The sequence below is a fragment of the Netta rufina genome (assembly GCF_964035555.1).
Source record: "Netta rufina genome assembly, chromosome: 2".
In the NCBI taxonomy this organism is placed as follows: domain Eukaryota; kingdom Metazoa; phylum Chordata; class Aves; order Anseriformes; family Anatidae; genus Netta; species Netta rufina.
The window spans coordinates 5392590-5405198 of record NC_140124.1 but is presented as its reverse complement, the minus strand read 5'-3'; the positions used below and the strand labels follow the sequence as shown (position 1 = coordinate 5405198).

General features: G+C 49.9%; 1 protein-coding gene across 1 annotated transcript in view; it reads right to left on the bottom strand.

Annotated features, from left to right (window-relative positions):
* Positions 1–12609, bottom strand: part of OXSR1 (oxidative stress responsive kinase 1) — a 64645-nt gene that overhangs the window by 46812 nt on the left and 5224 nt on the right. The window contains exons 2-3 of the mRNA XM_084281576.1: positions 9300–9412; positions 3029–3137 (exon numbers count right to left, since the gene is read on the bottom strand). Coding sequence (XP_084137702.1) covers positions 3029–3137; positions 9300–9412 — 222 coding nt within the window. The remainder of the gene's footprint in view (positions 1–3028; positions 3138–9299; positions 9413–12609) is intronic.

Below are 12609 nucleotides of genomic sequence, written 5' to 3'. Positions count from 1 at the left end.
AGCAGAGAACTTCCCAGACCTGCCTCGGGCTCACGTTGCCAGAGCTGAAGGAGGGTGTCAGAGGGACGGGGCACACCAGCACCTCTTCTCAGTGCCAACGGAGATAAATAGCCCAGCTTCTGGGACAACTGCTCTCTGGCTTCGTGGGATACCTCCCCTCGGAGATGTTTCTGAAATATTTGCCTGTACAGCTAGGGTAAGCTTTCAACAAGCTGACTGTACCCAGAAAATAAATTAAACTGCCCTCAGAACAACAAAAAGAGGCTTGCATCCAGGAGTGTTTATCAAAGCAATAACATCCATGTAAGCAGAACTATTTGCGGCCTGAAAACGCACGCCAGCATCGATTGACACTGATGGAAGAGAAGCAGTAAGATCCTGAACTTTTACCCAGAAAAAAAATCCCAAGTAGGAAACCACAATCAAACAGATTTGATTACGTGCTCACTGGGATGCACAAATCTCAGCCCAGGCTCTATGAATAGTTCGATGGAATAAAAGAGTTAGGCTCCACCTTTTTGTTTTTCCTTCCCCTTTTGGGTTCATAAAAAATAGCCCGAGTTTTTTCCTGTTGAGAAATTCAGCTCATTATTTTTCCCACTGGCTGACAGCTGACCACGAAACTCAGCCCGTGTATTACTGATAAGCAGCAAGCCGAAAGGAATGAGAAGCAGTTCTGAAAGCATCTCTCGTGACATAAATCACCCGGCCCAAAAACAACAGGAAAGAGTCTCATTAAAAGTGAATGGGAAAAGCTCTTCACTCAGAAAGCTCCAAATAAAAAAAGTTTCTTGTCCCATCCTAAGGGCTATCCCATAAAACTTGTCTAGGGCATCTAAAATGCAACTTCTGAAGTTCAGCCATGCAAAGAGTAGAAGCTGAAAGAGGCTGGGAAACCTCTCTCGAGGTATTTCCTGCATAAATCCTATCAGGTCACCCTCAAAAGTCTACTCCAGCCGTTGCCCCAGCCCCCAAATGTTTTATTTTAAGTGAGAAATCAGCCCGTCTTTTATTGTATGCCCCTGGCCTTCAACGTGGGCAACAAAAGGTGAGATTTGGTAGGGCTGCTTTACAGCAGTACCGCGTTTAGGGCCAAATGTGCACAGGGGTCAAACCCCCGCTGTATAATGCAGAAGCCTGTTCAAGGTGACTCGCCCTGACAGCCATTTCGCACCACCAAGAGGTTGGTGCTGAAGCTCTGGTTATTCCCCAGCAATTTTCCAGTCTGCCCTTTACCTTTCTGGGCCATCTTTTCATTATCAAGGCACCACAAAGTCTGTTTTGTTTTTTTTTCCAGCTACACACAAAAAAAAGAAAGACAGAAAAGTGAGGGCAAGCAGAAGCAACGTTTGGAGGATCAAGGACGAGCCTAACCCCGACTTGTTTTCAACAGAAAACCACTACGAAAATGTTGCACATTTTCTTCAAGGAGGCCATGAATCCTCCTGAAGAAGGTCAAGAACGTTGCTGCCGTCTGTCCTGCACCCCTAAAATGTTGGGAAACTTTTCATGTTGGGAAAGCTTTCCCTCGTAGACACTTCCTATCCCAAAATTATTTGCACTGAATTGGCAAGAGATTCGTTCCTGCACACAACCAGCAATCCTATCCTTAACGACCCGCCCGTTAAGGGTCCCTCCAAGGAAAGAGGAGGTATTGCTTCATGACACACGAGCACATGGGTCGTTATAAAGCCTTTAAAAAAGGCTCAAGCTAGCATGAAATCCGACCGCCCCCAGGAGAACTGGGGAGTTTTCTAAAGAAGATCCTGAAAGCTGCCTGTTTTCTGGTCATTAGCGAGCTCTCGTGGAAGAAGCCAACAGGTTGAGCCAGATTTTTCCACATCAGCATCTGGCATTTTACAGCCTACGATATTAAGCCAAGAGCAGAGAAGCCAAGAAGGTTTTTTAAAAAGGCAAGAAAACAATTTTTTCAGCTTTCAGTGCCTTTTCACTACAGTGCCAGGAAAATCAAGCCTCCTCAAGACAGGCCTAAGGTTTAGCAACAGTCCTCAGTTGTCATCCAGAACCCGAATCCCTTTCTTTTCTCAACGGCAACTTAAACATGAAGTCTGGAAAATACTACGACATCAGATTAGGCATTAATGATAGAGAAAATGTAAAAACTTCCTTTCTTTCTCTCAAAAAAAGCTGTTTCTACAGCAGCCGAGTGAATAAATCCGGGAAGAGGAATGTTTCCCTGGCTCTGGTAGTTTGAAACTGCCCCAAGCACTCGCAGTTATTTTGTCACCCAGAACTAGTGGCAGGTAACCCAGCTCTGAGGAATGAGACAACACAAATCAAGCTGCTCCTACCCTGATCTTCTCCTCCCTTTGTAACACACTGGCATCACAGGGGCAGTTCTGCTGGCAATCTGGGTGATTTAAATTCCTCACAAGGGCAGCCAACGTGTAAATAAGTTAAATCAATAGACTGAATGGTTGCCTCTGAGCTCCAGGTGAGAAAAGGTCAGGCCCTCAGCCCTGCAAGGGGAGTTGCAAACATCACAGTCCCCACTGGAAACGTGGGAACTGGTGGGCTCAGTCACATACCTCTCTAGTCCAAAACTTTATCCTAGGCTTTTGGAGCAAAGTGAAGAAGCTTTTGTAAATGTGATCCAAGAAACACCACTTCAGATCCATCAGATGAGAAGACACAGGTCAGATTTTTAATTTTTTGCATTTCTTTTTAAGTTTGGGATGGTTTCAACTGCTGCATCTGTACCTGAGTTTCTCCTGTCACTGTCTGAAGTCACATCCTCCCAAATACTCAAGTGAGTCACTCAGCAAACACATACAAAACACCATCAAATATGCAAAGCAGGCGTTAAAACAAGCTACCAGTCATGCAGTTAGGCATTACTACCGGTGTACATAAATGAAAAGCTGTTTCTGAGCCAAATGGGTTGAAGTTGAGCATTATCATTCAAGCGTGTTAACTCCCAAGGAGGAGGGAAGCCTGGGAGGGAGACGAGAGCGCTCCAGCCAAGTTGTGACGTTGTTTTATTGGGTCTGTAAATGGGATCACTCACCTCCACTGAGCAACTTCATCACCAGCCAAAGCTCATCCTTCACCACGAAGGAGGTGTAGTAAGATACGATGTTGGGGTGATGGCACTGACTCATCGCTTGAATTTCTTTCTGCGGAGAAAAACAGAGCATTAGCAGCTGGACTCGAGGGGTTTCGTTCCGTGGGTACAGAAAATAGCTCCCTCGAGACACAGGGTTTGAAGAGAGTGAGAAGGAAAAGGCTACATGGGAACTAACCACAGAAAAATCCAGGAATACTCCTAACACTCAGCCTGCACCATGCTAGGGCTCAAAGATATTTTAGGATGCTCTACCTGTCTCTGTCTGGCTAGCAAACGGCAAGAAGTGACAGAAATCCCCTTGGCAAAGGCAATAAAATGCTCTCCCACCAAGCACCTGCTTCCAGCTGCAGCAGACTTCTCCTGCAAATTTTACCTACGAGGTTCACGCCGCCACCTCCTCTCAGTGAGCCACTACACACTAGGTGTCACCAGCTGAAGGTATAGAAAGGGAAATATTGGCCTCTGGGAAGGAAAAAAAAGAATCTCTCATCCCTAATGTCTCTCCCCAGCATGAAAGCAGACAGCTCCGGCTTCTGGTGTAGGGGAAGAAGAGGAAAACAGCCTGAGATCACAAAGTGCTTGGCTACTGTTGATGGAGCACAACATGAAGTGCTCTGGGATATGAAATTGCTCGAGTTTTGACCGTGCTTATTCATAGATTTTGTTACGGGTTAAGGGTTGAGGTTTTCCAGAGTATGAGGGAACAATATCCCAGAGCAGAGGTTGAGTTTTCATTATTTAAGTACAAATTACCACCGTGGACAGAAAGCCTCCCAGTTTCTTGGTTTCCCCCATCAAAAGCTATCCTTTGGGCCAAGGCTGGCACCCCACAAGGGGAAGAAGGAGAAAAAGGTCCCCCCACAGCCCTGCCCTCATCCTTTCCTCCCTAAGCACAAAGCTCCCTGCCACCACAGCTCCAGGGGAAGCTCTGCCCACGCCTCGTGTTCCTCTCGACCTTCTCTTGCTGGAACTGGATGATCTTTAAGGTCCTCTCCAACCCAAGCCATGGGTCTGTGGGGTTAAGGCAACCCCACAAACACACCCATGGAGATCTCCCCCAATTTACCGCTGCTTTTCAAGGAGCAAATGAGGAATTGGTTCCTCTTCCAGCTCCAGGAGCACCTCCAGCTTTCCAGGACACCCCAATAAGCTGATTCTTCTACACAAGAAGGGATATTTGAAGAGCTGTGGAGTTGCAGGTCACTGATCTCACACCATTGACTGAAAACCACTCTGTGAAACTAAATACAGCCTGAAATGAAACCTAGCTTCCAGTTTCTGCCTGGGGACGGAGGAGAAGCAGGGAGGTGGACAAGCACTACGTCCACTGCACGACCTCCCCTTTACGCAGCCTCTCCCAAAGGCAGCTCATTTAAATTCACTCGTTTAACCTGAGATCATTTGGGGTTTAGCTCTGAGAACTGGGCTGAGCCCCTAGTTAAGGGATCCACGAACCTGCCCCAGCTTTTGTCCTTCCACCTGGAATTAGCTCTTGATGCAAGGCTTTCAATTAACTGTAAAGCTTTTTTTTTTTTTTTTTTAAGAAACACGCAAGTAAATCCAGGTGCCTAACCTCTCTCTGACAATTAAAAGATAAATAAAAAGTGCACAAATGGCACCAGAATAAAAAAAAAAAAAGAGGCAGAAAGAAGCAAGTGGGATGTGGCTTTGTGAAGTCCTCCCATCAGGCAGCCCTTCCCCAAAGCCACCATTCTCAGCAAGGCTCCAGAGGAGCTGGTTTTAATCTTTCCTCAGTTAGACCTCAAAATATTTTGAGCTGACTCCCTGGGAGATCAAGCGAATCGTACAAAAAGCCATACGCAAACATTCCCTATTTTCTATCTGTTAGCATATCCCGTCGGAATCCAGGAGCCAGCGAGGCAAGGTCTGGCCCGAGTTTCTTTAACAGCCTCGATCTGGCTCGGGTCTCTGCCATCGGGGCAGCTCTTCGCAGGAATCCTGTGTCACTTTATTCCTATTTTATTGTTCTCCAAGAATTTCCTCTCCTGCACGTTACCAAACGCTGCTCCCTGGGCTGGAAACAACAGTTGGAAGAAAAAAAAAAAAAGCTTGTGTTTGTCACGTGCTGCAGCGCACAAAGGGGGGTTGCTGTGGTTGCTGGTATTTATTTTCCCTTTTCGCAGCTCTGTGCCAAAACACCACCAGCTCAGGGCCGTGTAGCAGTGGCGGGGTTGAACCATTCCTTGCACGGCTCTGATCAGTAACTCCAGCCCAGCCCACAGCGTCCAGTGCTCCCCCGTTATTAAATCCTTCCTTATCTGTACAATTCAAACGCAGGGGTGAAAATCTGGCTTTATTTAGTTGTGCTTCCTACACGTTGACGCAGCACGGATGCTGCCTGCTCGCACGTGGGTACCTGCAACTTCCCAGGAAGCTGCTGGTTTGGTTATCCTGGCTGAAGGCAACCACAACCCAAAAAAAAGATGGGGTTGGGAGGGAAAAATCAAAGCAGGGCAGATGCAATCTCCTCGAAAACACCAAGCGGTGCTCGAGCTGTGGGTGGCAAACACTTGCTTTAAGCGAAACTCCAAGGGTTTAGTTAAAAGAGTGTAAGTTCAAGAATATTGATTTATTTCTGTTTTTAAATATCAGGGTTAAAAAAAGCTGAATTCTTCTGCTACAACCGCCTTAACAGCAATTATTTGAAGGGGATGAGGAAAAAGCACAGAGCTCAAAATGAGAGATTCCAACCCAGCTGCCATGCCCAGTTCACCTCCACACCTCAGGACATGGAGATTGGGACTAAAAAGGGACACCAGTGGGAAACGTTGCAGGTACACAACAATCCTGAAAGGGACAAGAAGTCTTCGTAGAGGAATTAACCTTAGGTGATGGGAACAAACAACCCCTGTGTGAAACGTGCAACACGGAGCCTCAAATCACCACGCAGAGGCTGTGTTCCACGGGGGACTCCCTGGCACTGACACCTGGGGACTCGTTTTCCCCTTTTGTGATGGCAATTCCTGTCAGATGCCACGGGTGAAACATCTGTCCTGCTCCAGCAGCCCGCTCCTTTGTTCCCACCGACCTTATGGTCTGCTTAATCCACTTGTAGGAGCTGCTGGCAGATCAAAGCCACTTCGATATCCCGGCCGAGTCTTCAAAAGAAGGTGTAAAACCCCGTAACCAGCACTTACAGAATCATCTGCCCAGAGGGGAGACTCCTGCCGAAGCCCGGGCAGTTAACAGTTGGCTCAGGCCTTAAACCAGGGGAGTTCCTAATCCTGCTTTAAATCCCATCTCATTTAACCTCCTGGACTAGAGGTTGATTTCTTTAATCTCACGCCATGTTTGATCTCCGGATTGCTGGCAGCGAGCTCCCCGGGTCAATCCCCCGAAATTCAAGAGGACATTTCCTCCTGCTGGAGTCCCCTCGGCACCCCGAGATGAACCCGCGGCAGTAACCGAGACATCGTGCAGGGTTTGCAAAGGTTACCCCGACCCACGCTGCTTCTGAAGCACTCTAGGGGGAAAAAAATAAGCATTTTAAGTGCAATTTTCCCTTTTCTGTGCCACGGGTTGATGGCCGGGCAGTGCTGTAACACAAGAGCATTGATTTAGTGCCTGGGGGACAGAGCGAAGTTTCCCGTAAGCTGGCTGGCGTGCTCAGCCATCCCCAGAGCACCAGAAGGATAATGGATCTAATGAAAGCCCAAATTCATGCTTTTAGCAGGGTTAGGGGAGAGGAGAAAGCACGTGGAGAGCATAATATGCTCCAGTATGGACCCAGCTATTTCTCTTTGCACTCACCTCTCAAAAACACCGTTCTCTGCAAGGACTCACTCACATTTAGGGGGTTTGGAGACAAAATCTTGCAATGACAAGCGGTTGCTCAAAAGAAGGTAATTAACCTGATCTGGGAAACTGCCACAAAGGGAGATGATGAGACTGAAAGCCTTGAGAGAACCCTAAAGAAGCAGCGAATGCAGAGGCAAGATTAAAAAAATCGAGAAGGTAACACACAGGAGGGAGATGAGTTTCCATCCTTTTGGCTCTTGCACTAAGAAACGCCGTCCAACACACTGAAAAACTCAGAACAAGCCAAGGGGAAGCATTTTTTCCACAAAACGCACCTGCCTTGCTGACCCCAGGAAGCTCCTGCAGCTCCACAACACCCTTCTCCCCAGCCCTCCACAATTTAAGTCTCTATAACTGCCTTCTGAAGACGTTTTCAAAAATCATTACGAGATCAGCTTCAATCTGGATAAATCAGAGCTCAACTGTTGCACGTCTGAACGGGAACTTGTTTGGGGAGAGATTTTCCCCAAATGCTCAGAGCTTGATTCCTGCACTTTCCTCTGAAATAGCGGGCAGTGAGCACTTACTGTGTCTCTTAGATCAGGCTGCCCAGGGAAGCGGTGGAGTCACCATCCCTGGAAGTCTTCAAAAGACGTTTAGATGTAGAGCTTAGGGATATGGTTTAGTGGGGACTGTTAGCGTTAGGTCAGAGGTTGGACTCAAGGATCTTGAGGTCTCTTCCAACCTAGAAATTCGGTGATTCCGTGATTTACTGACAGCAGGTAGAGGAAGAGCTCAAAACCCTGCCCTCACCCCAGGCACTAACAAGCACGATGTGGAGCTGTAAACGTCCACCTTTACAAGAGGCCTACAAAGAAGCCTGCAGAAGGAGCCACGCTCTCTGGTCCCAGAATTGGGAACTCGGACCTGGTGAGAGCCATTCAGCGCAGTCCTGCCCCTAACAGGAAAAATCCTGGTGAGGAAGGGATCAGCTAGAGACTGAAAACATGCAATTAGTTATCTAAAATGCCATGGGACTTCGTAGCATCACTTTCTAAACCTAACCCCTTTTAGTTGGAACTGGCAATGACTCAAAGGCCGACAATCTCAATTAAATCTCCCGACGACACAGTTGGGTTTACCACCAAGGCACGGCAGCAAGGACGAGCCACAAAGACTTGAGAAGAGCACCAAGGGATGGCATCAGGACAGAAAGACCGACTGGGAAAAGGGAAGGGAGCCCAAACTCTAGCGAGAGCAGCAAGAGGATGTGACCGCAGGACATGTGAAGAGTCCTACACACGGCTCTTCACAGGCACACTAAAAGGTGACAGCTGGAAGGGAGCCTTTCCTCTCTGCAGGAGTATTTGCTGATATCTACAGTGATAAAAACAGCGTTAGTCACTAGATGGGAACTGGAGCTGTGGTTTAAGTGACTTGCTGAGGATTAGAGCTGAGCAGAGCTGCCTCTCTCCGTTCTGCTTTCTCACTGCGCCTGGGTTAACGCGACAGGAACTGCCAGGATGCAGGCAGAAAGATGGAAAGGGTTAAAAAAAAGATCCTAGCGAGCTGCTTTAAAAGGAGAGGTGACACAAGACCGCTCCCTGCCTCTCCTCAGACCCTGCCCTCAGTATTTACGTTGGGAAGTTTTATTCCAGACGCCTCTCTCAGCTCTGGGGGGGACACCTCACGTTCAGGGGAATGCCCCCGTGCCTGGCTTCAACCCAGGGGCCTTCCGCATGCAGGGCGAACGCAGCAGTTGCTGCTCCCACACGCAGCAAAGCAGCAAACAAATCCCATCAACATCCGAGCCAGATAACAAAAAGCGAATTTTGGTTTCCATGGCTACCTGCCCGAAGCTGTTTCCCATTGAGAAAAATCTTCAGAGGCACACATCAGAGGGAAATCACAGAGCTGCAGCTCAGGAGGAGCCCACCTCCTGTCCCCAGCTCGGGATGAGGGAGGGTTTCCACTCAGCCTGCAGCACAGCAGAGCGATCCCTTAGCTGGCATCGGTCCCATACCCAGATTAAGAGCAAGAGCTCGTTTATTCAGGCTCTCTCTGTACAGGTGAAGGATAAAAATGCAAAGAACTGAAGGAACGGGGGAGAAAGCAAAACCACTCCCCTAAATTCTGAAGCTTCTCCAGGCACACAGCTTTTGATCCCCCTCAAACCGCAGAGCTCAGGCAGCTGAGCTTAACCCTTGCACGTTAACTCCGCTCAAAACAAAGGGATCACACAGAGCGCTCGGCTCCAAACAATACCCTGAAGTTCTCCAACAATTGATCTTTTTAACGTTTTCTTCAGCGCTGTGTCCCACAGCCAGCAGCTGAACTGCCTCTGGTGCAAGCAGCCGGGTTCTCTCCCAGCACCGCGAGGAAGGATGCGAAAAGGTGCTGGGCGAGCAGAGCTGACTGAAATAAAACCCGTGGGGCCATCGCGGCTGCATACCAGGAGCTCGTCCATGCTGGTCTGACACTTCTCCAGATTGATCCGTTTAATCGCGACCTTCTCCTTCTTCGGAGCACAGAAGGCCGCCTGCACCACTGCAGTCGCTCCGCTCCCTGTAGGGAAAAAAAAAAAGAGAGAGAAAGGGTTAACATCACCTTATAGGACTTCTTTGGAAAGGAAGGGAAGGCAGACAATAAAAACTACAAGTGCCAGTCGCTAAAGGCAGCAGCAAGGTAAAAACCAAGCAAATCCCACCCCTAAAAACTGCCCCCTTCGGGTCCATGCAGCTCAAGGAGCTGTGGCAAAGAGCTGGGCTCGCACAACCCACCACGTGGACCTTCCCGAGGGCTCAGCACAGCCATAAAACAAGCCGGCAGCTCGCTCCTAACAAAGGGCTGATTCTTCCAGCGGGCTTTGAAAAAGGCCGCCGAGGTCACACGGACTTTTAACCTGATGTGTTCGCCCCCAGTGTCGGAACAAGGCACAGCCTCGGCTCCCAGCGCTTAATGAGATTTTTGGCATAGTTTCGTGCCCTAATTGCTCTCCTGGTCTCCCCTCATTGTATGCAGGGGCACGAGGCGAGCTTCATTCAGTTGGGCTCCTGCTCTCCTGTGGCAGCTCAACGCCTCGCTTCTCGGGATGAGGTCTTCAAACCAGGAGAAGCAGGCGAAGAAGCTCTGAAATCAAACCTCTGGGCAAGATCCCGTCCTTCAGGATCAGAGAGCACCCAACTGCTTTTGGACCTGCCTTTATGAGCCTCCAGAAACAGCTGCAGCGTTCGCATCATTTCTATCCCAGGCATAACTCTCAGACCCGTTTGGGTCGATGAGGGAGATGAGAAGACCTATTCAGCATTTTGGCATAAACCACCCCATTTGGGAGCTTCTCAGCACTATAAAACCTCCTGATCCTGCAGGACGGGCCAAGCAGAGTGTTTTTGCAAAGAATCCTTTTCCTACGTGCAGATAAACCAGGGGCGAAAGCCAGCAACCCCCAAACAAAGGGCACTGAAGCTGCCTGCAGCAGCTCTCGGTCACTTCTGCACAAAAGTCACACCAAAACCCACCAAACCCGAGCGCCAGGCAGGGGAAAGAACCTGAAATCCAGCCCTAAAGCATCAAGAAAAACTGCTCCGTCCAAAAGAAACGACAAAAGCTCCGACTTTGGTACCCAAATCCCACAGGAAACCCTCCTGGGCACAGGGCGGGGAGGATTCCCAGCTCGAGGCTCCCCCCGAATCCGATCGCCACCTGCTCTCCCCGCTCCTCCCCCCTTCTCCAGCTCGTTCCTCATTTCTTTCAGCTCCTCTCCGGCGCTTAATTAGAGAGAAACAATGAGATCTCCAAAGCCTCCCAGGCGAGGATTAAGCCAGGCTGCAGCAGGACGTGCCACCAGCAAGCTGCTCTTCGGGAGCCGCACACAAAGAGGGGAAAGCGTGGAAACCCCAAAGGGCACAGAAACAGCCACGGGGCCACCGAAGGGTTTGCGGCCCTAAAATTTGTTTAGGAAATCAGAGGGGGGAAGAAGCGAAGCTGCAGCAAGGTTGTGAATGGGAACAAGCAGGGATGCAGAGGATGCCGACGGAGGGGAGGAGGAAAACGCCTGGCAAGGAAGTTTCTGTGAGTTTTGGGGGCAGGTAACAAGCACGTGGGGGAAGGAGGGAGGAGAAGCGGTTCCCCACCTGCTGGGTGGATATAAAACCCTACAAAGGCAGTGTTATAGGGTGGTACAGCTCAGGCAAAGCAACTCTCCCTGCAGATGCTGCCTGAAAGGCACTAGGTCAGGGGAAAGGAGAAGGAGAGGAAGGGAAGAGACCCCGAGGGGTTTTAGGGTTTCTTTAATGCCCCCCGCTTCTGCCCCCATAGGCTCTCGGCTCCGGTCCCAAGCCCTGGGGTAGCAGCTGCCAAATTCTTCCCGGAGAGGGTCACGACCTGCTTTAGGAAGCGCTGCGAGGGAGGAAGGCGTGCCCTTCCCAGCCCTTCTCATGTTTCTGGGATGAAAGGGTGCTTTGGGAACTAACCCCAACTTCTGCCGGAACAAAAACAACCCAAACCTCCCGAGGATCGCCGCTGAAGCCCCGTTTCCCCGGGCCAGACATCTCAGGGCCTGTGCTCGAGCCCAAATTCTCCTTTAGGACTGCTCAGACCCAAAGCCTCGGGTGATTTAGGGGTCTTCACAGCTGCTAATGCCAGCCCAGGAGCTGCAGCCACATCCCTGGATGTTTCCTCACGCCAAGCTCTGAAGCCACCTCCCCACTGCAGAAGGGATGATCTAACCCTTCTGAAGGGGAAATTCAGCTGGTTTTGCTCTGTGCCTGCTTGGAAAGCCCGTGAGGCCCTAAGGCAGCAACCCAAGGCTGAGAGATGACCAAAAAAAACCCTACAAAAGCCCCGGAGCAAAGGGAGCTCCTCTCCCACAGCCCCGCGGGGACCCGGTGAGCCCTCCTGCAGCAGGGGAAAGAGGTCAAACAGGGGGAAAGAAACAGTTCATCCAGAGAAAGGAAGAAATAAATCATCTCTAAATCATCTATCACAGCACAGAAGCTTAAGGAAAATGAACAGACAACCGCGGATTTCACACAAGCGTTGCGAGGGAGCCAATTTTAGGGTTTGTATTGGGGGGTGGAGGAAAACCAGCAAGCCCCAGGGATTACATATATTTGTATGTGTATCCCAGCACGTTATATAGAGTGAGATACAGAGAGATCTACCTAACAGCGTTCACCTGCGAAGGATTTCCCTCTAAAACACAATTCCACGTTTTCCCAAAGCTCGGGAAATCTCCCCATGGGTACCTGCAGCAGGCAGCTCACCCCCAGCACTAATCCTGCCCAAAGAACTCCACAAAACGAGAAGCAGGTTCCCCAAACCCGCCTGTAACACAAAAAACAGCCCAAATATCGGAACTGGGTGCAAAGTTGCTGCCTGCAAACCCCTCACCGAGCCCCTCTGCTCCTCGATTCCACCGCTGAGCACACAAACACCCGCCAGGCACCACGAGGAGCCCAGGCCATTTGGGGAACCACCTCGGGCCCCTTTCCCCAGCCCAGCAACTCCAGGAAGCAGCAGGAGACAGATTTCATTTCGCAAGCAAGGTGTTCACCCCAAGATGAAGCTTCTCATCTTGAATTCACGAGGTTTCAGCCAGCAGGAGAGCCCAACGTCCTGCTGCCTGCCTGGAGCTGGAGACACCCGAAATGAGGAGCGCTGCTACCTGCCCCGCTCACCTCAGCAGGTCCCAGCTGGTTTTCTTTACGAAGAATATTCTGCAGGTGCTCTCCCTCTTCAAACTCCCCTTTTCTGCTGCTCTC